General features: G+C 39.4%; 2 protein-coding genes across 6 annotated transcripts in view; both read left to right on the top strand.

Moving 5' to 3' along the window:
* Positions 1–3,323: 3,323 nt before the first annotated feature.
* On the top strand, positions 3,324–17,683 carry DSCC1 (DNA replication and sister chromatid cohesion 1). 2 transcript variants are annotated; one of them, XM_058833631.1, is made up of 9 exons: positions 3,324–3,600; positions 5,226–5,394; positions 7,752–7,886; positions 10,598–10,688; positions 11,555–11,693; positions 13,165–13,214; positions 14,354–14,508; positions 15,071–15,219; positions 15,990–17,683. In XM_058833631.1, the coding sequence occupies exons 1-9, from the start codon at positions 3,389–3,391 to the stop codon at positions 16,096–16,098; spliced, it is 1,209 nt and encodes a 402-aa protein (XP_058689614.1). In that variant the 5' UTR covers positions 3,324–3,388; the 3' UTR covers positions 16,099–17,683. The 2 variants fall into 2 exon arrangements, with proteins under 2 accessions (XP_058689614.1, XP_058689613.1); XM_058833630.1 differs by having other exon boundaries at positions 14,351–14,508.
* Positions 17,684–18,473: 790 nt separating this feature from the next.
* Positions 18,474–25,517, top strand: part of TAF2 (TATA-box binding protein associated factor 2) — a 59,280-nt gene continuing 52,236 nt past the window's right edge. For 3 of the 4 annotated variants that reach the window (XM_058831712.1, XM_058831713.1, XM_058831711.1), the window contains exons 1-3: positions 18,625–18,758; positions 20,304–20,357; positions 21,137–21,297. In XM_058831712.1, coding sequence (XP_058687695.1) covers positions 18,705–18,758; positions 20,304–20,357; positions 21,137–21,297 — 269 coding nt within the window. In that variant the 5' untranslated portion in view covers positions 18,625–18,704. Of the gene's footprint in view, positions 18,604–18,624; positions 18,759–20,299; positions 20,358–21,136; positions 21,298–25,517 lie in introns of those variants that run through there. The other variant, XM_058831714.1, reaches the window with a different exon arrangement.

Here is a 25,517-nt window from a genome sequence, read left to right as displayed (position 1 = left end):
GTAGAGCTCCTAAGCACTTGAATTGCTATCATATGTGTGAAGTCATCCTCCTAAGATGCTACCTAGTGACTACAGCCTGACAGTGGTAACATGCACTGTTATCTCCTGCTTCATCATTCTATGTTTCAGTTGTGGATCTTTGGAATTATTTCTTTTATTTGCTTTGTCACAGATGCCTTTCATTTATTTAATGGTTCACATCCCTGATGTCTGAGTCCTGGGAAAGATTATACAGGGCCAATTCAAAGGCAAGATTATAACAATCTTCAACGATCCTTTTCTCATTTGCCAACTTCACTCAATAATTGTCAACCACATTCCATTAAGACTAATTTCCATTAACATTTGTCAGTTGAAAAACTATGTCAAAGCTTATCTTGCTTGAGGCTTGACTTCATTCCTGCCCCCATCCCCAACGCAGATGAGGATACAGAGGCTATTTAGCAGTTCAGTCTACTTCTCCCTTATGCTGACAGATGTACTTATGAGGTACACCTTATACCTCACACTCACAGCTGCACACTCATAGCAGCCACTTAAAGCTTCCAATGGGCACCTGGGTGGATGGATAGCAGCTGGTGATAAGTTAAATCAGGGTAGCTGAATTTACTGCTTCCTCAACTCTTGTTTCCGTTCTCCTGCAGGTGTGTTTCACCCCTGCTTGTGCCAGGATGTTACATGCTCCTGAACCCTGACAGTTTCAGCCCACCAGACCAGCTCAAACTGAAAACAGAACTCATTTATGCTATAGCAGCTCCAAAGCAAATAAATAACCCCACAGCATGAATATATAATAATTTCAGGATCCTACCAAGCTCCCTTGCCATAGCATGCATTTCCTTATAAATTGACAGCAATGTTGATAGTTCATAATCTCATTTTCTCTGCAATTCAAATTCATTAAAGAATTTATCCATGTTTCAAGAAACCAAATTAATGAGTTCCTAGACAAGCCTGTTTTTGTCAGGTCACTGCTCTAAAGCAATCTCAGTAAAAACAGATGCATAATACCAGTTATTTCTTGAGAAATGGGACATCTCTACAGATTTGTGTCCACATGTTTGGAGATAGGCCAATTGGCTTCTGCCTCTTAGAATGGATCAGAGCAGTATTCCCCCAAGTAGGGTCTTCAATATATTATCTAGCCACTGATTTCTACCAAAATTGCAGGAAATTTACCTACCAAATTTGTTTGACCTTGAACAGCAGCTTCCAGAGAGGTAAAAGAGAGACAGGCAGAGAAAGATGGTACAAGGATATAATTTAAGTTCTGAAATACATATATAATAGATATAGTATATATATATATATATATATATATATATATATAATATAAAGCATCTTCAACCAGAACTACCGGGATAAACAAAACTGATTAGAAAGATTAATAACTACTACAAATGTTCCTGACCACAGATCAATGCCAACTCCTGAATAACATCTAGTGATTTAATTCCTATTGAGTTTATTTATATAGCAGATCTCTTAAGATATAAACTCCACAAAGCCATGCTTTGGGTTCAGTTTCCTGGCTATACCAGAACTTTTTTTAGTTACGCAGAATAAAAAGTTTGTTAGCTGATGCACACAGCAGGCAGCTAGGGCTAACACACTACCAGGCTGAGTGTTAATATGCCCTGCAGCATAAATCAGTGAGTGTCTGAGGAGCCAGTTGTCCTGGACAAGGAAGAGAAGAGGCATCCTGTGCTGCTCCTTGCAGAAGTCTGACTCCCACTGCTGCTTAGCTGCTGTGTTCTAATCCTCTGCTTCTGTTTTCTTCTTATGGTTTAAGGACCCCAATAGACTTCCCCTTGAATCTCTGAGCTGCAGCCTATTTCCATTGCAGTAATCACTCATGCCTGTGGTTTTCACTCATTTGTGTCATGGCTTTACTCAAGCACGTCCTCACAGCTTCCTCTGGCAGATGTAGCCTCATCAGGCCACAGCAAGAGCTGAGCCCTGAGTCATGGGGAGACAAGGCTCCGTGTGGAGCCTGTGCAGGTCATGTGTGGATGAGAACCTGCAGGTACCTGCCCTCGGTCAGACTGTCCTCAGAAGGACCTGGGGTGAGTGATGCCAGTGGGTGGCAGCTGCCTCAGCAGTGCTTTCATACCCACTGTGGCTTGGACATTCAATCTCCCCTCCTCCACACTTGCTGTCACACTCTGGTGTCTTTGGAAAAACTTTGAGAGTGGCACAGCACTGCTGCAGGCTTGGGGCAGTGTGGCTGAAAAGCTGTCAGGTGGAAAATGCGCTGGTCAACAGTGGCTGAACATGAGGCAGTGTGTGCCCAGGTGGCCAAGAAGGCCAGTGGCATCCTGGGCTGGATCAGGAACAGTGTGGCCAGCAGGAGCAGGGCAGGGATTGACCCCCTGTGCTCAGCACCTCGAGTGCTGTGTCCAGTTCTGGGCCCCTCACTACAAGGACACTGAGGGGCTGGAGTGCATCCAGAGAAGGGCAATGGAGCTGGGGAAGGGTCAGGAACACAGATCTGATAAGGAGCAGCTGAAGGAGCAGGGGCTGTTTAGCCTGAAAAAAGGTAGGTTTAGGGCAGACCTTATTGCTCACCACCACTCCCTGAAAGGAAGCTGTAGCCAGGCAGGAATTCTCCCAGCTAAGAAATAACAGGACGAGAGGAAGTGGGCTCATGTTGCGCTAGTAGAGGTTTAGATTGGATAGTGGGGAAAATGTCCTCACAGAAAAGATGGTCAGGCACTGGAACAGGCTGCCCTGGGAAGAGGTGGAGTCACCATCCCTGGAGGTGTTTAAAAGATACATAGGTGTGGCATTTTTTGGAAGCCTTTTCCTTCCTAAATAGGTCTATGATTTTATGTTGCCTCAGAGCTGGGCGCTGACTTCCATATTGGGCCTGGTTTTGCAATGTTTTGTCATTTTATTTTTGCGCATTTTGTGTATTTTTACTGCAATTTCTGTCATAACGAGAGATTTTACTACAGCATGGCCCGGCTCCTGTGCAGCCGGACAGAAATCGGGAAGTTTGTCCCATATTAGACGCGGTGGAAGAGCAGAGAGAAGCGATTTCCCTCGGTACAACCCCGAGCCCTTCCCGCCCGCCCCGCCTTCGCTCCGCCCGCCCGTCCGTCCGTCCGTCAACCGCGAAGTCAACGGAGGCTGTGCGCGGCGCCGCCGCCTCCCCGCTGGGCGGGCCGGGGCGGGGCTGGAGGCCGTGGCGCGGAGCTCGGAGCGGGCCGGGGCGGGGCTGGAGGCCGTGGCGCGGAGCTCGGAGCAGGCCGGGGCGGGGCTGGAGGCCGTGGCGCGGAGCTCGGAGCGGGCCGGGGCGGGGCTGGAGGCCGTGGCGCGGAGCTCGGAGCGGGCCGGGGCGGGGCTGGAGGCCGTGGCGCGGAGCTCGGAGCGGGCCGGGGTGGGGATGGAGGCCGTGGCGCGGAGCGTGGAGAGGGCCGGGGCTGCCATGCGGAGCCGTGCCGAGGTGGACGCCACGCTGCAGACGGCCAAGCTGAACCCGGCGGAGCTGCTGCCGGCCGTGCAGTGCCTCACCTTCGGGCCGCAGGCCGGCGGTGGCGAGTGCTGCCTGCTGCAGCTGGAGCCGGGGCTCTGCGCCGAGCTGGAGGCGGGGCGCAGGTACGGCGGGTGCGGGGCCGGGGTTCGCGGTTCGCGCCGCGGGCATGTCCCGTAAACTCGGCTTCCTCCACACTGTGTTCTTCTGATGCTGTTTGTTTAACTGCCCTGAAGTCCCTTAAACCTGTCTCAGTTACACTGGAGACTAAAAACTTCTTACATTTATAAGAACCGTGCTATGTTTGTTTGGGTTTTTGTTGTTTTTGTTTTCTTGTTGTTTTGTCTGTTTATTTGTTTTTATGGAAAACTTCCTGCTGTGGACACTTATAAACAAAACTCAGGAGATGCTGGAATAGGCTCCCCAAAAAGCGGTCGCAGCACCAAGCCTGCCACAAGAAGCAATTGGACAGCGCTCTCGGGCACCTGGTGTGGTTCTTTGAGCAGTCCTGTGCCCGGCCAGGAGCTGGACTCGAGGGTCCCTCTGGGTCCCGTGCAACTCGGGAGATTCTGGGATTCTATGATCAGAAATACAGGTTTAGAAAAGAGATTTCAGAAACAATAGATTTAGAAAATAGATTATGTTTCTAAAAGAATCCTGCTGGCTTTGAGATTTTCCTATTAGAACTCTCGAGGTCTGATGGATGACAGGGTGCCTACATGATAGACAAATTGTCAGGGAAGGATCTGCAGTATTAGCGTGGGCATACGGTGGGATGCTTAGGTGACACTGGACTCTGGACCAAGACCAGGTTCTAGATAATGTTTTGATACTGTTTTAAATTTCTTCCTTTACTGTAATGCCAGTTTTCCATAAGGAAAATGCTTCAAGTGATAGGAAATGAGAAGTCCTTCTCAAGAAGGTAGTTCTCTAAGATGCATGTTAGTAACCCATTCCTATTAATGCAATACTGATAAAGTATTATCTGTTAGAGGCCTGAATCATGTTGATCCTTTGGGGCACAGTTGAGCTTTGTTCATGCATGCAGGCTTTGGGAAACGAGGAGCAGTTTAATTAAATTGAATCTGAGCATTTAGATTAGTGTGCATTAGTATGTAGCCTGAGAGGAACTGAATGTTCCCCTGTTTTGGTATTATCACATCCTCACCCAGAATCTTTACTTAATCAAGCATTTGAGCTGGAAAGGGTGGTTTACATTTTCTCTTTGACCAGAATTGTCCTAGAAAATTATTTTCTTTCCTGCTTGGAATTACTTGCAAGAAAATAGATATTCATCATCTTAAGGGCTCTGCACAACAGACACAATTTCTGTTTGCTTTCTTGTTTCACAGTGGGCCAGCTTCCGTCCTCATTAAAGCAAACTCTAGTTGTAATCTAATTCCTAAGATTAGTGAACTAGTTAATGCATTAATCATCACTTAATGTTTCAGGGGAGTTGAGAAAATCGGTGTGTTACTATAGGCATTCAACTGTGTTCTGCATGCAAACTTTGCTTGTCTTTTGAGTTTTCCCACACTAAAATGAGAGGGAAAAACATTGTCAATTAGATTAATTGACATTTGCATCTTTATATTTTGTTGAACTGTGACTGCTGCTACCAAACAGAACTGCAGTTTGTAATTTCTTTACAGATGTATAAATGTGGGAAAATATCAGACAAATTTAGTAAGTGTTTATCCTGAAACAGGTAAAAATAAATCAGTATTTCCATGCTGTATTTTTTTTCCAGCCTAGTAGTCCGTGGTGAAAAGGATGAACACGCAGTGTTGTGCAGCAAAGATAAAACTTACGACATGAAAATAGCAGATACCTCAAATATGCTGCTGTTTGTTCCTGGTTGCAAAACTCCAGAGGAGCTGAATGCAGATCCAGCATCTTGTAATATCATTCATTCACAGGTATGTCTTTCAGGGCTTTCATTTGTTTGCTTTAATTCTCTGCTTTCTTATTCTCTGTGATTTCTTGTATTTTGTCCAAGATGCATATGTGAAACCCAGCTGGGATTCAGTTGCCTAAATATGGGCTTCTGATGCCATTTTAGATGCCCTGTGGTATTGCTTAGCTGCTGCAGGCTGCCACCGGAGAAAAGATGAGTCTCCTGTTGCTTCTTTGTGTATTGACCAGTTCCAGGAGGATGTCTTTATAAATGTGCTTTTTACACAAGGCCATGCTATGCCTTAGGGTGTCTAAAATCCCTTCTTCAGGCAACTGAACTTTCTCCATAATGGATGATTATTATTATTTTTGAGAAGTTAAAACTGCGGTTTATTTTCAGTGCATATAATTACTTGTGGTAAGTATTAAAAGCTTGCAAAGAAAATATAATTTCTCAGTGTTAGCAACTATTTTTAAAGTAAGCTATTTACAGGTTGATTTTTAGGAGTGCTTTCCCCAAAAGGGAGATTTTACCATGTTGTGTCTGGATACTATTTTTTAAATATAGAAATGTATTTGAAGGTGGCTCTTTCAATTAGCGTATCAAAACATTCGTCAGAGTGAATGATCTTTGAGTCCTCTAAAAGAGTTTAAGAATTAAAAAATTCTAAAAGAGTTTAGAGTTTAAGAATTCATTATTCTCTGCCCTTCTGAGGCATAGTTAATAAAATTCTATTAAAATAGCTAGGCAAATATTATTAATTAATTATTTGCTGTAATGGACATAATGGCATCATTGAGGAATAATCCTACTTCAACATCAGTTCTTCCATGAGGTCTAATGAGCTAATATAAAAAGTTATTTCAAGCTGAAGTACATTAATTAGAAAGTAATATTCTTCCATTACTTTTTGCTACATTTAATAATTTCACTATTCCTGTGAAGTTACACATCATAGAAATGTGATTTGCTTAGGAACTATTCAAAAAGTTTTATTTCTGAGAGGTTTCAAAATTATTTCAAAAATGTTAGATGGTTCATTGACACTGCAAATTGTGAAACACAGCAAAAGATAATATGTGTACTCAGTACTTTCGGTCTTCACTGCCCTTCACTTATAGTCTTGCTGCTGATCTTTGTGTCACTTGCATGGCTGATACAGCCAAAGTGTCTGCCATTTTATTCACTTCACACAGCTCAGCTCAGGTTATGAGCTTTGGAGTATTAATTAGAATTATTTATATTCTTTCCTATGCAGAGTATCTTCTTATTATCAAATTGCTCAGAAAACAACTTAGCAGGAAAAAAGCCTAGCACTTAACTGAATCCTAATTGACATGAATCTTGGAAGTTTATCAGGAAATTGCTGTTTATTTCTATGTATTAGTATTTGTATACAATTTCTTTTGTATATAGGTGGTTTTCTTACAGTTGATTTAAATGGAATATTATTTTAACATTTTAGTTGTTTGGGTTTTTTTCTTTATTGGGGGACTTCTAAAATACCCCAAGTACTCCAGTAAAGCACTATGGGTATTTTAAAGTACTGTCTGGAGGTTTTTTGTGGAAGCTGTTTTAACATGGGACTAGTGACTGGGTTAGGAGTCACTAAGCTGGAGCCTGTTCTGCCTCTGCAATTCTGTTCCCATTTCTGTTGGTTTGGTAAATAGCAGAAATGATGCTGAAAGGCCTCCAATAGTCTGTCCTCTTCAAAGAATCTTGCAGGAAGTCAAGGCTGTACCCTGTGAAACACCTCAGGATTACTCTGAAAGTAAAGCTTTGGTAAGTCAGTGTTGTTGAATCAAGAACAGCCAAGCTTCCTGTTGCACACTCTTCATTTGTGTGTTGACTCAGGGCAAGGAGCAGAGACATCTTGTCAGTTATGTGCAAGTGTAGCTTTCTGTCCTTGTTAATGTGTGCTTTGCTTGAACTTAGGGCTATGATGATTCATTAAGGTGTAAAAAGACCATGAAGTAGATCCCAAGCATGGGGAGAAGTGGGGAAGATAGACACAGGTTAATACAGGAGGGCTTTTATGGCAGTAATATAATACGACAAAAAGCACTTTTGAGGAAAATTGTGCAGAAATATATCCTGTGCTGATTTCCTGTCATTTGCATGAAGAGTTGAGTTGTTACCTTTGTCTTATGCACTACAAACATATTTTTTATCAGTCAACAGTAGATTTTTATTCTTCATTGTCTGTAATAATTTTTTTTCATTGAAAACATTGCAATGATTGTTTTGTCTTTAATTACCCTGTTAATAGTTCCTTGTTTTCAGTGACTAGATTAACACTGCTTGCTGATAATTTTTGGTAAGCTGCTTTGAATCCAGATGCTACGTTAAAATGTTTAGAGTCTCTGTTTTCTCTTGTAGATTGCTGGTTTCTCCAAGAACTATTGGGAATTAAGGAGATGTCGACCAAAACTGAAGAAATTGAGGAAGCTTTTAATGGAAGATCCATATGAAGGGCCTGACGGTCGGAAAGATCAGACTTCGACATTTTCAAAGGTAAATCAGCTGTGTAAGTTGCTTTCTTGTAATTGGTAATGAGCAAATTAAAGTGAAGATACATCCTTAAGGAGAAAAATCCATTTCCTCACATGATTCACAGTGCTTCTTTGAGTTAGTTTTTTAACCCTTCTATTCTAAACAAGTTGGTTGGTGTTAGTACTTCCAGTGAGTACAGGTAAGCAACCTTTTTATTAGTTAAAAGAGGAAAATGAAGGACATGGAAGGAGGCTGGGCATTTCCCTTTTCCTATGGGAAGTTTTTTGGATTGGTAAATCGCTTGCCAATCAGTAATTGGTGATGACAAGAAGAAGGGAGTTGAAGAGAGTAACAGGGATTATATATAAGGCATGGAATAAGACACACTAAAAGAAGTGAAAACACAAATAAACTGCTGTCCTGCTGTCTTACCATGTCTTCAGGAAATTCAGTTTGGAACCTAAAGAGTAATGGAGAGACCTGGACTGTGCAGCATATGATCTCAGATACAAGGCTGATAAAAATTCTGGGGTTTTGTCAGTTTGCTTTTGACTTTAAAACCAAAAAGTAGTTGCTCTCAAGTATTTTATGCTGAGGCTTGATTGAAGCTGACACCAACAAATCATCTGCATGTGCTTGGATGTGCAACACAGATGTTGCTTTTCTCTGGAGAGCCATCATGCCTCTCTCTTCTTGGATGATTAACAGGCTGATTTCTGATTAGTTACAGAACTAATCAGAATTGCCTACCTATGCTGATCGAGGCATAGAAGAACATACAGAAAAATAAGGGATGGCAAAGGTTAAAGGGCTTAAATTGTCAAAGGCTAACAACACAAAGTCATATGAAATAATATTTGTTCATAATATTGAGTATTATTAAAAGGATGTCAGTGTCTCTGAAATGTTAATGCCCGATTTGAGGATTGATCACCATTTAATTTTGAAAGAGAATGTATTTCCTCTATGAGATTACTGGGTAACAACTAGATACATCTGATAAATGTAGGCAAGTCTTAACCTTGCCTCTGGTGGAACTCCTAAATGAATCTGAAAGCTCTTTCCTATGGGACTAATTCTCACTGAAATCCCAAACAATGTCTGTGTAGTAATGACTTCCATTGTTTTGTTTGCTACACTTAACATTTGTCGTGTGCTGGGAACTAATAGGCCACCTTTAATCTGTTTGAAAACAAATTAAATTATTTTGGTTGTTTACTGTAAGTTTCTCATGATTTTCAGGACTGTATCATACACAGAGAACCCCAGCAAAACAGCCATAAAGATCTATGGCACTGTAGGGAACCTGTTGCATAGTGTTGTGATTTAGCAAACTAGAGGAAAGCTTATAAATATATGGGCTCGTACTGAATTTTACAGGGAATAAATTTTACAGTGAATAAATTTTACAGTGAATCTGAACAGTCAGATGATCATAGAGATAAGAAACATATTAAATATATTATTTGGAGGTTGCTGGTATGGACATGATGCAAGTCAACTCATTCCATTTTATGTTTGCAAGGGCAGTGCAGATGATAAAAGCTTCAGAGCTGAGAGCAGTGGCTGTTGGGATTGCTGGGCTGGCCTCAAAGCAGAAGCATATGCCAAGGACTCCTGTGCAAGGCCTCTGAATGGCAGTGTTAAACTTCAAACACACGTATTGATTTGGGGATACTTTTGCTCTCTAGCAGTGTTTAAGTACTAGCAGTGCTAGCAGTGTTTTAAGTACTGTATAATAGGGTCATCCTTCATTGACATACTGATGGGAGCTTGGCCTGATGATACTTCTACATACTCTGATAGGAATAGCACAGCAGAAAGTGGAAGCCTTTCTGTATTTATTAAACCTTTTTTTAACATGTGGATGTTCCAAACTTAGTGTTGGTATGTTTCATTTTTGTTCCCATAGTCTGATAGATCTCAATCCAATACTTAATCCAGTGTTTTTCTTTCTGATAGGAAATATTCTTGAGCTATAATCAACAGAACTTTAATATTAGAATTTACTAAAAAGGCTCTAATGTGAATAAAGGAATTGATGTCCTATTTCCTGCGCATTGAAGTCTGGTATTTCTTCCATTTACTTCACTCCTCATGAAAACTTCAGTTCCACCCATGTCTTCACCGCAGTATCCCACAGCACCTTCCCATCTCACCACATAACTGTTCTGCAGGGAGGTATTTGTGTTATGGCTGGGTCTGTGCTGTGTGTGTGCCAACTGATTAGCAGACACCAAAACACAACATGTAATTGTTGAGCTCGTGGTGGAGGAGGCTTTTCCTCAGTGGAGGTACTGAGTGCAGGTTCTGACTTCTATCCAAAAGTGATAAGTGATTTTTGCTTTGCCTTTTCTTTGAAATCTCACAGATTAAAATACGTGATTTCAGGAAATCCGGAACACATTCACTTTTTGTTCTTCCTGACTTACAAGGTCTGCTTGTGCTAATTTGACATTCTGGGAATACAGGTATATTATTTATGACTGGTACAAAGAATTTCCTGTAGTTAGACTGCCTTTTATATTGAATATCCTTTGAGACAATGTTGTAAGTTACAGGAAAATTTTCAGAGAGTGTGGCAAACCTTAGAAAATACAGAGTCTGGGAAGAAGCCATCTATCTTAAGTCTTTCCTTCATTATAGGTTATAATGCATTTAGTATGGCCACTAAAGCAAAGAAGGAGTAAGAATAACCTCTTTTATTTCCTTCTTGTTTTCTCTTGTTGCAGTATACAACAGAAGATTTGTTAAGTCTGATTCAGGCAAGTGAAGAAGAAATACTCCACCAATTGCAGGTTATAGATGCCTGCAAAATTGAAGGTATTAGAGTCTAAAGATTATAATTACCTATGAGGAAATAACCCTGCTATTTTCCCCAAAATATATGTCTCCTTTTCATAAGGCCCATTCCATATCCTTGTCTTTCAAGGTACAAGTTACTTCAGAGTTCTAAGACTTGTTTCCATAGATCCATGTCCTCTTCTGCTATGAATCTGATCAGAAGTATAAAGCTGAGCAGGCACTGCCAGTCTCTCTCTTTCCAGGATTAACTCCTTTGCTGCAAACACTGGCATCAGAGGCTCTAGAGGCAAAAACAGATGATTCTTAGGTAACCCCATCCTGTTTATAGTTCTTTTGTCCTCCCAGACTGGGTTTATCTCAGTGTCTTCCTACCATGTGAGGCAAGGCTTGAGCAAGTGCCTCACCTTGGGACAGGTCCTCCTCGTCCTTTACTTGGCCATGCCCAAACCCTCACTGGGACACAAGGTGATGGCAGTCCTAGAGTCCTCTGGATTTCTAGATTTTTGTAAACTTCTCTAGACCTGAGCTGTTGCTTTGTAGAGCCAGTGCAGCCAGTTCTGTTCATGCAGTTCTGTTCCTGAACTAAATATTGTTTTTTTCACATCTGATTCATCTTGGAGTGATATTTGTAGTGTCTTTGTATCTGTGCAGTTGAAGAATTACTAAAGAATTACAAACAGCTGAGATAATTAAATCTCCTCTACATTTGTTCTTATGATTTAGTTCCTTTTCTCAGCTTTTTATTCTGAAAAAGACACAATGCTGCTGCATGTTGTAAAGGTGTGACCTGAATGTCCAGACTCTAGTAATGTATCTTAATGGCAATAGAATTAAAGTGTTAATGTTTTCCTTCTAACAGTGTTTTGTGGTGCTCTGTTTGGCAGGATATTGGAGAATTCTACACTTTGACTATGAGATGAAACTCTTGAATCATGTGACTCAGCTAATAGACTCAGAGTCCTGGCCTTTGAGTAAGGTTCCTTTATGTGCCTGCCTTGAAGAACTTGGATCTCTAGAACCCAGGTAAACAATTATTTTTAGTACTTAAAATTATCTACATTCATTATTAACTATTAATAATTACAGTACTTGTTAACTGTCTATTAGAATTATAGTCTTGCAAATCTAGATTCTAGTTACCATGATGTAAATGATACATTTTCCTTGTTTCTAGAAATACTCAAGGCAATTTTTAGGCAGATAGGTTAGTAAACTGATTTTAGTGTTTATTGGTAGTATTTCCATTAATTCATAGTTGAAACATTACTGCTGAGTTGTAAATGATGGAAGTAGCATGTGCTTAAGTTGTAAATTGCTGAGCATCTTGAAATATCTGTTCTGAAGCTATAGCTAGCTAAAAATGTTTGGTTTATTTGTTGCATACTAGGCAAGATGGAGGTATGTTTTCTGGCGTAATTCAAAATCACCATTCAAAGAAAGTCTTAAGTTTACAATATGTAGCATTTTCCATTTAATTGGCTTTTGACTCAAGAAAGATATCCGCAGTTAGGCTATAATTTTATGACAGACCTTCAGAAAAGCATGTATTATTTAGTAAGGGATAATTAATTGAGAAATTTTTGACTTGCATCGTAGGATCAATCAGACTGGTAAAAAAACATTAAGATCATTGAGTCCAACCATTAACCCACCACTGCCAAGTCCATGTCCCTAAGTGCTACATCTGCACATCTTTTAAACACCTCCAAGGATGGTTTTTCCAGCACTTCCCTGGGCAACCTGTTAGAGTGCTTGAAAATGCTTTCCATGAAGAAATTTTTCATATATCCAATCTATGTCTGTGGCCATTTCCTCTCATCCTGTCGCTTGTTGCCTGGGAGAAGAGTCCCGACCCCTACCTGGCCACAGCCTCCTTTCAGGGAGTTGTAGAGATTGATAAGGTCTCCCCTAAGGCTCATTTTCTCCAGGCCAAGCAGCCCCAGCTCCCTCAGCAGCTCCTCATCAGATCTGTGCTCCAGACCCCTCCCCAGCTCTGTTGTCTTTCTCTGGACAACCTCCAGCCCCTCAGTGTCCTTTGTGTAGTGAGGGGCTGAGGGGCCCAGAACTGGACACAGCACTCGAGGTGTGGCCTCACCCGAGTACAGGGGAACAGCCACTGCCCTGGTCCTGCTGGCCACACTCTTCCTGATATAATTCTTCCTCACTGGAAAAAAGTGATACTGCAGGAGTCTCTATTCCTTATTTTCCTAACACATTTTAGTCTTTGCTAGTTATAACTAGAAAGTCAAAGAGACCTTTGGGGTTGACAGGCTAAATCAGCTCCCATCTTTGGATGGAGTTTATTTGTCCCCTTTGGTTCTCTCTTTTCTATTTTTTTACCAGTTTCTTCATTTCACCCACAAAAATGTGTCTCATCATCTATTCGCTTCAATTTATTTTTTTTCTCCATACCTGTTTCTTAATCTTCTAGGTAACTGTTTCAATAGTGTTCTAGTAAAAAGTAAAAGAACTTGATTTCTGATTTTTTTTCCAGAGAGATGATAGAGCATATTCTTTTGAGCTATGGCAGGAAATATGTTGATGGTAAGTTTGGGAAAGCATGCATGGTTTAACTTTGCATAAAAGAAATAGTTATTAATGAGGAAATGTAGGTTTTGTGAAGCATGGCCCAACCAAATGTTTGCTGCAGTGCCAGTATAAGGAGGGAGCAAATTGGGCTAAAAATCAGTACAATTGGTAACGGAAGTTTCATAGGAAAAGAAGGGCTATTAAACCGTACAAGATGATTGTGAACAGAGGTACTGAAAATGATTTATTAGGTGTCTACAAGCCATAATTTTGTGACTAAAAAGAGATCACTAGTAAAATTTAGGTGACATCTCTCTTTAGACACCCTAGAAGATCTCAGATATTTAAGCAATTAATTGAGTAGTCAATGGCATATTCAGCTTGCCTGAAGTCGGTATCTGCCTTTGGTCTCTTGAACTACACCACAAGATCTGCTGCTGTATGGATTAGATTTCCATTGTCCATCTCACACACAGATATAATACTGCACTGCCCTAATCTCAGTCTGAATTCTTCCCCACGGTGGCTTTCATCTCACCTTCAGCTGAAGTAGGAGTTGCACTCAACCTTAAGGGACATAGGAAAGTAATTGGAGTGACAACAGACTCTTGTGTTAATATATTTAGGAAGTTTGCACAAGGAACAAGTCTGAATTACAGAAAGGTGGCTGAAACAATAGAAGGAAGTGTTTATACCTCATTTGGTTCAGAAAATTGTAGCCAAATCAGTGTGAGAGAAAATGAAGTCTCATCCCTTCATAATCTCATAAGGATGATTGAAGAAGTGAAAGTTTTGTTAATTGTTTAAGCAAATGCTTTAATACAAACCATTCAGAAATAAGAATGAGAGCTGTAGGAGAAATGGTACATTGTGAAAGGGGAAAATATGGAGGGCAGACACATTTATTGATAAGAATTAATACTGTAGTTGAGACAGTGCTGCTATATTCTGCATAGTTTGTTCTTTGAGAATGAGAAGATACCATGATTTATCTAAATTAATACCAAGTCAAATTACTTCCCAAAGGAGAAGAAAAAAGAGAATGCTTGCTGTATAGAAGACTGTAGAACAGAATGGAAATACAAGGGAATACGAGGTTGTTCTTTTATCAAAAGGCAAGAATCCAAGATAACCTAGTTTTTGCTTCTCAGCAGGGGAGATTTTCTTTGAAATGTGTGAAGATAAAATATGCAGAGCTATAGCACAAATGCTTTTGCAAAATGCAGTTAAATTCAATTTGTCAGAGTTTGAAGAAGTCTGGCAACAGAGTGTTCCTGAGGGGATTACAACAAGGCTTGATCAACTTCAGGTAAACACATAAAGAAGTATGGATTCTTTTGTGAGTAGGTTGTAACTGACTTGTGTCATATATATATTTTATCCATTACTGGGTATTGTGTTGTTTTTGTCAGCTTTTGAGTTCAAGTATGCTTTATGATGTCCTCTATGAGCAGCAGTAGTCTGGAATCATGGTAATTCAGGTTTCTGTAGGCACATTTCACTGTTTGAAGAAAGGCTGCAGCTGTACCATTACTACTTGTAAGTGTGACTGGAACAAAAACTGAAGCTGTTGTTGAACAGATTGCAGTGACATCCAGTAGAGTAGCAAACACTATGGGAATCCTTTTGTTCAAAGCAGGCAGAGAAATGTTAGAACCCAATGCATTCTCCCTTCCTTCTTGTCATAAAGGAAATTATAAGTACTGCCTGTAAAACAGTGCCTTTATGGTACTTCTTCATTTTGCCTCTGGTAGTGCCGTTCTGGAAGGCTTTGGATCTGCAAAGAGCAACTTGTATGGAATATGTCAGGAGGAAGCAAGTTTAATTGTTTTGTTGGTACTTAACATTTCCTTTCTGATGCTGATCTACAGGGCTTGGCTCTTGTGGATAAAAGTTCAAGACCAGAGACCATCTTTCTCCTAAAAGTGGAAGACTTACCTGAAGACAATCAGGAAAGATTCAACAGCTTATTTCGCATACGGGAAAAATGGACAGAGGTGGATATTACCCCTTATATACAGTAAGGATGTATTTATTTTTATTAAAATATAATTAGTATTATATTCTTCCCTTTTTGCACAGCTGGCTTCTGATGAGCTATCACTGCCTCACTGATACTACTATGCTTTGCAAATTTAAATTAATGTGGATTCTCTATATGAATATAGTACCTATCTCTGGGATCTGTAACTCTCTTCTTTGGATTAAATGTATGTAAAAAGCTGATCCTACTGGGTTTAAGTAGGTGATTAGTCTCATTTGATTAAGGCAAGACAATTGAAAGGCTAAACTTCCTGACATTTACAATGAGTCTCTATATTTACAACAGTAGAACTATAGAGCAACACTGCTTCCTGTACTGCGTCCCTTGTTCCTTTGGTGGTTAAGACTTACACTACTGCACTATCTAGAATGTTCAGATGTGATATATGTGTGCAAATATTGATGCTAATCCAGAAATAACTGCATCAACTCTTCATGAGTGGCTCTAAATTTACTGTAATATAACTGTTTTGCTAGATTGAAAACTCTGTTAGAGAACAGTAATAATAAAAATTCTGCCTAAAACCCAAAATCCTTTTTTCTGAAGTAATTTAGTTTTGTCTAGTGTTTAACTGTCAAGGCAAGTTCTCAACTTTAGATAATTTAAAGCATTATGTGACAGAGTAGTTCGGGTTTTTTCCTAATATCCTAATCCAGTTTATTGCTGTAGTTACAAATATTTTACAGATTCATTTTGTGTGAGAATCTCTCTTAATGCCAATGTCATGTGCTTTATTTCCTCTTTAGAGACTTGTGTGCAGAGAAGCAGACTGTTGGTGCTCTTCTGACAAAATATGCTCGCTCCTCAATGCTGAATGGTGTTAAAGTTTATAATTCTAGAAGGCCCATCTCATAAGAAGTATTGTTTGAAGAACTCAGGATACTGAATGTAGCAACAGTGATTGTTACTTGATGCTGCCTTCTGGGGAAAAGACTGCCAACCATCATTATACAGTGTACTTGAGTTTAAGCAGCTAGGCTACTTGAACACATTGTGTTTTCTGCTCAGCTAAGGAGAGTGTGAGGGCACTTGTGACCTCTAAGGAATGATATTCAGCTCACCTTCCTTTGCCAACCTTCCTTTGCCCAACTTCCTTTTCCTTTGTGTCTGGTTGAGCCAGGAGCCAAGCTACTTCTTGAACACACTTAATCTGCTTATCCATAAGTCTGAAATGGAAATTTAAAACCTCCTTGATAATAATGCAATTGATTAAATTGATTTGATTAGCAAAATGGAAATTTTAGTCTTCTGCCCATTAGTGGCCATTCTTAAAGTTTCATTGCTTTCATTCAGTGTTCACATTTTGAATAGCACAGAACTCATAAGTCTCATGAACAAATCATTCCCCACTGAGACTGCACCTGACACTTTAATACTTAGCAGAATGGCCTTATATTTTTACAAAAAAAACCCTAATTGCAGTGAAGCATGAATATAAGAGAGAAGTTGGACATTGTGTTATGAATTTCCTATAAACTGTCATTAAAATGTAGCAGAGGTAAAACTAACGCTTTACAGAAGACTACTTATACTTTTTTAAAAAGAGCCTACAAAACTTTGTAGTACAATTATTTTTGTAGTTTGTTACGGCGTATAACTGCACATAGAAATTGTGCCTTGAAACCTAACATTATAATATTGTTCTATGTAGAGCAATATAACAGGATGCTTTTATGATACTGCCATGAAGTGGTGTGCCTGAGATGGTAATTTTGTAATCATTAAAAAGGATTGTTTGCATGTCAATAAACCACTTTAATATTAGATAGTTTTCAGATTTATGTTTTAAACTTAGCAGTTTTCTGTCAGACTCATGTGAGGTATGAAATACCTTGAAACTGCCATCATTTCAGCTGTAGAGAGATGAGTGGGGAGCGAAACTCCTCCTAAATCAAATGTAACTCATAAGATGCAGGGTGTGTGTACTTGGAATTTGCTACAGATAAAAGCTGTGGATTGTTGCCCAGTGCTGCAAGGTCAGTGCCCTGTGCCTCCACATTGCTGGTGCAGGGGTGTGGCGTTTGACCAGCTCTGTGGAGACCTAGACTGGCTTTCTGCTGCGAAGAACTGCCTTGTTTGCTGTCTGGTTCCAACAGCTGCGCTTCCCCAATAGGAATAGGTTCCCTCCCAGAGATAAACGATAATATGAATGGAAAAGCCTTGGAAATTCTTTCCATTGTATCACAGAAGGCTCCTTAGTTGAAATACACAACATAACTGATAACTTTTTTATTTGTGGTCCAAGTTTCTATATGAATATATGTATAATATATACGTATTTACATAGGGGGTTCTTTGTAAAACAAACAAGAAATTAGGTGCTTCATGAGTAGAGTTTTGTTACAGCCGCGAGAAGAGTTTGTTGAAATTGTTATCATTCCATGTGTTCAGTGCTCCTGGTTGGTTTTGTTAGACATTCAAAATGAAATGATGCTTTCCAACTCCCATCAGATTTTTCCATGCATGCATTTATTCTAACCTAAACTAGATGAATCTGACGTTACTTACAACAAACTTGTTTATGGAGGAACTTTATCTCGTATCCCCTGCTCCTGCCGGTGCCGGCAGGCGGAGGTCGCTGCGTGCCGCGCTCCCGCCTCGCGTTCGCGCCTCACTCTCGGCTCCCGCCGCCCCTTCCCGCCTTCCCCAGGCCCGCGCCTGCGCGAGCCGCGGCGCCTGCGCACGGGGGCACGGCGCGGCCCCGCTCGGCTTTTGGGTTTTTCGTGAGGGTTATTTCCTTCGTCCCCCTTTTTTTGGTTTTTTTTTTTTGGTTTTTTTTTTTCTTTTTATTTCTCTCCTGCGGCCGCCGCTGAGCCGCCCTTCTGTAAAAAGCAAAACTCCAAAAGCCTTTCCCGCTGAAGTGACAGAGCTCAGTCGGGCCGTGACCTTTCACCCGCGGGGTCGGAGGTGACCGGCAAGATGGCGGCGGCTGCGGAAGGGCCGCGGCGGGCGCGCTGCTGAGGGAGACCCGCGGGGCCGACCCTGCCCCGGGCCCGGCCACCGCCCGGCCCGCCCGACCCTCCGCACCTTTCCCGGCTCTCAGCGGGCGGCGCAGCCCCAGCCGGCGCTCCCAGGAGCGCGGACCCCGGTGCCTGCCCGGCCGTCCTGGCCACGGCCGTCCTGGTTCCGTGGCTCCCGCCGCCACTGCCCGCTGAGCCGGTTGTTTTCTGTAGTTGTCGCGGAGAGGAAGCGCCTCTGGACTGGTTCCGTGATCACAGCGGATAGAAGGGCTGCGTGTGCACCCGTAGAAGGTTATAGACAAACGCTGCTTGTTGGTGGTGCTGTAACGATGGTGCTCACTCGAGCTGAAGATTCCTGGCTGCTGGGGGTCGCACATCCGCTGAGGAGATGAGTGATCAAGTACGGCCTGACGCGGGGGAAAATCGAAGGACCCGTTGAGTGAGGATGATGTTGATGCCGGTCTGACGGTCAGCAGTGTGTGTTTAGTGCTGCGGTTCAGGATGAATAGGAAGAAAGGAGACAAAGGATTTGAAAGTCCAAGACCCTATAAATTATAAGTATCCATATTTTTTTTTTAATTGCTATACTTGAAACCGATGCACACGGAATCAGGTCACAGGCTGATTAATAATTTTTTACTTAAGAAGGTTGGAGCTGTTGCTTGTGGTGTAGCTTGCATTCAGAAAATATGTGTTGCAGATGTATGTTTTAATGTGTAAATGGACTTACTCATGGGCAGCAAGTCTGTCAACCATTCATTCTCACGAAGATACTTCCATTATGCTCTTCAAACCTTGGGCATTTCTTCACACAGTGTCAGTACTAAAGAACATACTGCGATGTTCCATATGTACTGCTGTGTCAAAAAGGCCTTTAGACTTAAGGGCTTTTTTATGGATAAAAAAAAATGCTTGCCTCTGTAGCATAACGCTTTGTTAAGCAAATTGTCGTTTTTACACATTGACTATTGGTTTGTAACCAAGCTACAAAGCAGTAGTGGATTTCTCTGTATTTTAATCGATTTCTCGTTATACCTCCTTGATTCCTTTATAAATCTGCTACACAAATGTATTTCTATGTAGAATCAGTCTGCTCGTATACACATAATGTAAGAAATGTCTGAATCCGTTTTTAGATGTAATTATCTTTTAGGAATTTTTATCAAACTTTATCTCATCTGTAGCAATGTCACTTCTTAATGCACAGGATATGTGCAGGTAAAGTGTGATGTGCCATAGAAGTTGAATTATTTCAAGGTTTTATCTTTAGTCGTGAAATGCACTACTATCAAGATGACAGTGCAGGAAAATACATAGAAATAACTTAAAAGGTTTTTTTAAAGTTGGACTTATTTTATCTCCTACATCTTAAATCGGAGTTTTATATACTAGAATTTCTAGTATGACACACAAAATTTAAGCAAGTGCATTTGACTGGTATAAAGTACCTGTCTTGATTAATGTATTAACATTATTTTAAATTATGAATCTTACGGCATGCTAATTGTAAAAGCACATACTATATCTTTCAACGTGTAACACCTGCTTATATAAATTATGTATTAGTGTCAACTCTCCAGGTAAACTTTCCACAGGTCTCTGATTGCATGTGTTACAGCTCGTGCCATTACTGATACTGCTCATCACTACAGTGTTAAACCTTGACACTGCCATTTGTAATTCTTTATTTTTATAAGTGTTGTTCAAAAATTGTTATTTTCCTATATTACTAGTAATGTTCCTACTGGTATGATACTATATTTGTTATATATATTTTTATTTCTTTGGATGGGGTGGTTGTGAATTTGGTATATATTTTTTGGAGGACTTTCCTGATATTGTGGGTAGCTCTACTCATTATTTGGTTTAGACCACATAAAAGACTGAGACAATCATTAATGATTTTTATAGAAGTATATTCTATTTGCAGTATTTATCTGTATGTGCATGTATCCTTTGTGGCTCTCTATTAAACTAAAGTATTATTTACTTTTAAAATAAAGTACTAAAGGGTTAAAGTATTATTTAAAATGCTGTCACAATGTGTCACAAAACCTTACTTTTTTTCTTTCTTTTTTTTTTTTTTTTTCTTTCAGCACAACTCATCAGGTAGTTTGTATCAACAACATAAACTTTCAGAGAAAGTCTGTTGTAGTAAGTATTTCTTAATAAAGTGTGAGGTAGAAATTAAGTGTTTGAGTTTTCTTCATGCTTTTACAGGAAAAAACTATACTTAAAAGCTAATTGTGCTGTTCAGCTATTTCATATGTTATACTTTCTAAGGTAATGCTTCTCATAAGTCTGTCATTGCTTGAGATGTATCAAATAAAATACCTTCTAATTGTGAGCACTTTTAGATTAAGATTTCTAAATGAAGGCTGCTGCATTGTAAATATTACAGTGCAATTTGAAGTTCAAAATTCATGCTCACAGTGTTAGCTGATGTTAGGGATAGGCTTACAGCCTGATATGTGAGTTCACTTGAAACAAAGTCCTTTGAAGGGACTTTCATCATTTCAGGCCTAAAGTCTCCAAGGGTCTTTGTCATTTACATATCTGTTTAAAAAAATTCTGCTTAGATTTTAAGAATTCTTGTCTCAAGTTCAGATACCAAAACATACAACACAGTGATGCTAATAACTTAATATCTAGTCAATAGAGGCAGATTTTTTTCCAGTAAAACAGGCATGATTGTCAGTCATATTGAATTTTTTGTTTTGATTTTTTTTTCATTTACAGCTGTGAAAATTCACCTGTTAAATGGCATAAAAAAAATGTAGAAAATCTAAAGGGCAAATTATTTTCCTGTTTAAATATGAAAATAACTTTATACTAGTGATTTTTTTAAATTCTATTAGTAATAATTCTTTATATCTCTCTAGTTTTTTAGTTGATAAAGATTTTACTGAAGATTTTGATTTGTATTTTCATAGGGTTATGTGGAACTGACAATATTTCCCACAGTTGCAAACCTGAACAGAATCAAGCTGAACAGTAAACAGTGCCGGATTTACAGAGTGAGAGTCAATGATTTAGAGGCAGCTTTCATCTATAATGATCCAACGCTGGAGGTCTGTCACCATGAGTCAAAGCAGTAAGTGGTGTATTTAAGATTCTGCAGAGGTAATGCTTTCTGTTGCTTTTAAGTATAACCTATTCCATTTTACTGTCAAATTTTACCTGGTAATTTCCTAATGGTAACTTTAGATATGCTGCCTGAATTTTAGGGAAGTATTTTGACAATAATTTTGACTCTTGCACTAGTCTTTAGAATTTCTTGTGCTAATTTATCTTTGTATTGTTTTGTGAAAGTAAAAGAAAATTTTCTATAAAGTATTTCATGGGGAAAAAAGACCTTGGATTTGGTTTGTGTGCTTGAGACAGACACTGTGTATTCCTTTATTCATCACTTATGCAAGAGCTTCAATAATTCAGTTTGCAAATACAGTGTTATTGGACACCGAATTTATTATCAGAGTTATGAAATTTTCTTTGAGTCTTGATACTGAACCACTTGAGTATATTAATTCTGTAATTCTGTTTGCTTTGTGACTTGATGCTTTTGTTACTGACGCTATTACTCGTTACGTGAAAAATTCAGAATCCTTATTGCAGAGATTCTAGATTGTTGTGAAGCACTAGAGAGAAAAGCCTTGAGCCTTTCCTAAGGAATCAAGCTTTCATTAGTTCTTGTTGTAGAAAACAGTATAAGTCCTAGAACCTGAACTCATTTCAAAATTTGAAAGGAAAAGTTTAAAATGTCTTCACCATCTCATATTGAAGAGTATGTTTAAAATCATGTGGCATCCTCTGTGTTCTAGGGAACTGGTATGGGAAGGAGCTTTAGCAGAAAATCTTGTAGTACTTTCATTTTTGGTAAGAGCATGATGGGAAGATGTTTTCCCTAGGTATTCTTTCCTGATTTGCTGGAACGTTCATGTTCTCACACCTTCTTTTGTGCAAAACCTTACTCTTTTGGTGTTTGGTGGCTTAGTTAAATTTACTGAATTGTTAAAAAACTTCTTGTGAAAGTGTTGTTTAACAGCAGCTGATAAAAAAATCAGAGTCCTTGAAGCTGCAAAAGAGTGACTGAAATCATTTAGTCCAATTCTCCTTGTCACAAGAGGTCAGGTAGAGCAGGTTGCAAAAGTCTGTGTCCATTTGTGTTTTGAGTATCTTTGGGGATGGAATCTCTGCAGTCTCTCCAGGCAACCTTCTCCAGTGTTGATGACCCTCACAGTAAAAAACATTTTCTTGTATTCTGATAGAATTTCATGAATTTTAAGTTTTAAGAATTTTAAGAATTTTCATTTGTATCCACTGACAGGAGCAGACACAGTGGGCACAAACGTGAGACATAGAAAGTTCCCTCTGAACATCATTAAACAATTTTTACTGTGGGGGAGACAGTTTACTCAGAGAGATTGTGGAGTCTCTATCCTTGGAAATACTCAAGTGGTCTGGACATGTCCCTGAGCAGATGATTGTCGGTGACCCTGTTGGAGCTGAGGGGTTGGACCAGAAGATCTTCAGGAATCACTTCCAACCTCAACCATTCTGCACTTCTGTAGTAACTGGAATCCTGCATAACTCCTGGAAAATGTGAAAAAGGAGCAGCATTTAAAATTACCAGAATAAGCACTCCATTATGTTAAAAAAGGGATTAGGAGAGAGAATTCTATCATTTTGTGGAGAAGGTGAGGGGTTTTTTGTTCAAACTATTCAAACTGAATAGAAAATCTCTGTATTTCATAACTCCTATGTTATTCATAGTTATGAAAGACAGAGGTCACCAAATATTCATAACCAAAAACTAGTATGCCTTTTTCTGTATCTCAGAAGTTAAAGGCAATATGAGTTACAAAATATTAGATGAAGTTAGATGTGTTTTTTCCATTGGAACACCTGGTCACAACTGGGTAGTTAAATACAGTGTCTCTGCTCTTTAGGCAGGATTGCAAGCAGAAATACTAGAAATCTAAAAACTCCAGAATTAGTACCATCACTGTGTTCTCTGCCCTTCTTTACAAAGAACTGCTTCTAGAATCAATGGTTTGTAGTAGTCTATATATCTGATCATCTTCATCATCATCATCTGGTCATCTCTTCCAAGTTCTCATTTGTTATGGCAAGTTTAGTGATGATGTCCTTTGTTCCCTTGCAGCTGAACTAGCTACAGCAATTATTTTGAGCAGGACACAGGTTAGGCATGATGGTTTGTTCCTGATCTTACAGAGATCTTAAACTTTTGCACAGTTTTCTTAAGTAGTCTGCTCAACTAGTAAATGGGAAGTAAATGGTAATAATAAATGTAAAATAGTAAATGGTTCTTGGCAACCTGTTTATTTAAAATATTTTGTTTTCAATCTTTACTTTTCCCTGTGGTGTGTAGCAAATATAAGTTCAAGTTACAAGGTTGTATATACAAACATTTTCTTTTCATGTTTTAGTTCCTTAGATGTTGTTTTCTAAAAGAACACATAAAATCATAGAAGCATTGAAATTGGAAAAGACCCAATAAGATCATTGTCATAAGTTCAACTGTAAATCCAGCACCACCATGACCATTAAATCATGTCTTCAGGTGCCATGTCCACGTTTTTTGAATACTTTCAGGAATGGTGACTCCACCACTTCCCTGGGCCGTCTGTTCCAATCTTTACAGTCTTTTCTGTGAAGAAATTTTTTTCCAATTAGCTTATCTGGGGCATAAGTATTTAGAAAAGTTGTTAATTTAACAGACACTTTCCTACCTTTTTATTAAAATTAAAATAATCAGAATTCTTACTCCCTTAGTTAGCAACAGAATTCTATTTAAAATGGAAAACTCTGTATGGAGTAATGATTAGAAAACTTGCTACAACATCTCTGACTTGAAAGGTTATGTTTGCTGATAGGAAGTTAAGAGAAATAGGTCACTGTTATGTTGTGCAAATTTTGACATGCAAGAAGACAGTTAAAAGAGGGTTGAGAAATTCAGCTTTATATATGACACAATTCTGTCTGCCTCACTGTGATGTTCTTTGCTACCTCTTGGTGAGATCTTTGAAATCACCTTTTTGTGTCTGAGTTGAAATACTCAACTTGTTTTCAAATAATGCTATTGGGTTTGAGCATCGTTGAGGAAAAAATCATTGACACACGGTCTCTGTCATTTCACATTTTCAGTGTTGCAGAAGGTGAAACAATTTTTTTCAGTCATGTATATTTTCAGTTCCCCTGAATATCAGAAAAGCACTCACTAAAAAGGTAATTAAAAATTGGTGAGATTTGTAGTAAAGGTTAGAAGCCATTAATTAGCACATTAAATTTATTTTTAGCTTTGATGCCATTGCAAATTTATCCATTAGTCCCAAACCATAACTTCAGGTAAAAAGTGAGAGAGAGAGTATAGTAAAGTAAAGGTTTATCTAGAAATAAAGTTGGACTTCTGTCTTAGAATTTCCTCTGGAGGTTTCAGGACAACATGGCTTTTTTGTATCAGAATAGATCGATGAACTTAGATGACGCAGTCCCTTCCTGACTGAGCAAACACCTGAACAGTGGTGTAAGGTATGAAATAATTTACTTTGCTTTACTGTGTGTACACAAGATGGCAGAGAATCCCATTTTGCTTGTGCTTTTGAGAAGAGTTTCAAATATTGTGAAGATTCCATATAGTGTTAGAGAATATCTATTTGGGTCATGTTTTGAGGCTGCTGTTTTTGGGTGTTACAGCTGTCTGTCCTCATCTTTCTTTTTCTTGTAAATTGTTGTTTTTTTTGATTCTGTCAGTACAAGAGAAATGAATTTGCTTTTTCTGGGCTATGCTTCTACATTTTGTGTAGAAATTTCAGTGCATGTTCTGAATACTGAGACAACTGCTTGTATCTCAGCCCTATTTATTTTAAACTGGCAAAGGAGATATTTTTTTCTTAATCTTATGGTTGAGATTGTAAATTGTTATATAGGTGCAGCAAAAGTTTGGAGTTTGGGTGCGCTCATTTCATCTGTGGTAAGTGAAGCTTGTGGTGATCCTACTGTGCCTGCTTATGTGCTTCACATTTGTGGGATAATTAGGATGCCAGGCTGAGAAGCTGTTCCATTTAATTGTTATTTCTGTGTAAAGAAAGTTATGTTTTTGTATAGCCAGCTAGTGTGCACATAATGCTTTCCTGTGCAATGCTGGTTCATTTACCTGTTTTTTTTAACTTGAAGCATGTAGTATTTAAACATTACAAACAGGAAGATGTGTTGATATCCTCTGACTTCACTGTTGCTTTAGTTACAAGCAGCAGTAAAGTGTGAGGGAGGGCAGTGTGGTAGCCTTCAGGG

Source organism: Poecile atricapillus, chromosome 2 (genome assembly GCF_030490865.1).
Source record: "Poecile atricapillus isolate bPoeAtr1 chromosome 2, bPoeAtr1.hap1, whole genome shotgun sequence".
NCBI lineage: Eukaryota > Metazoa > Chordata > Aves > Passeriformes > Paridae > Poecile > Poecile atricapillus.
This window is presented reverse-complemented; position numbering and strand designations above follow the sequence as displayed.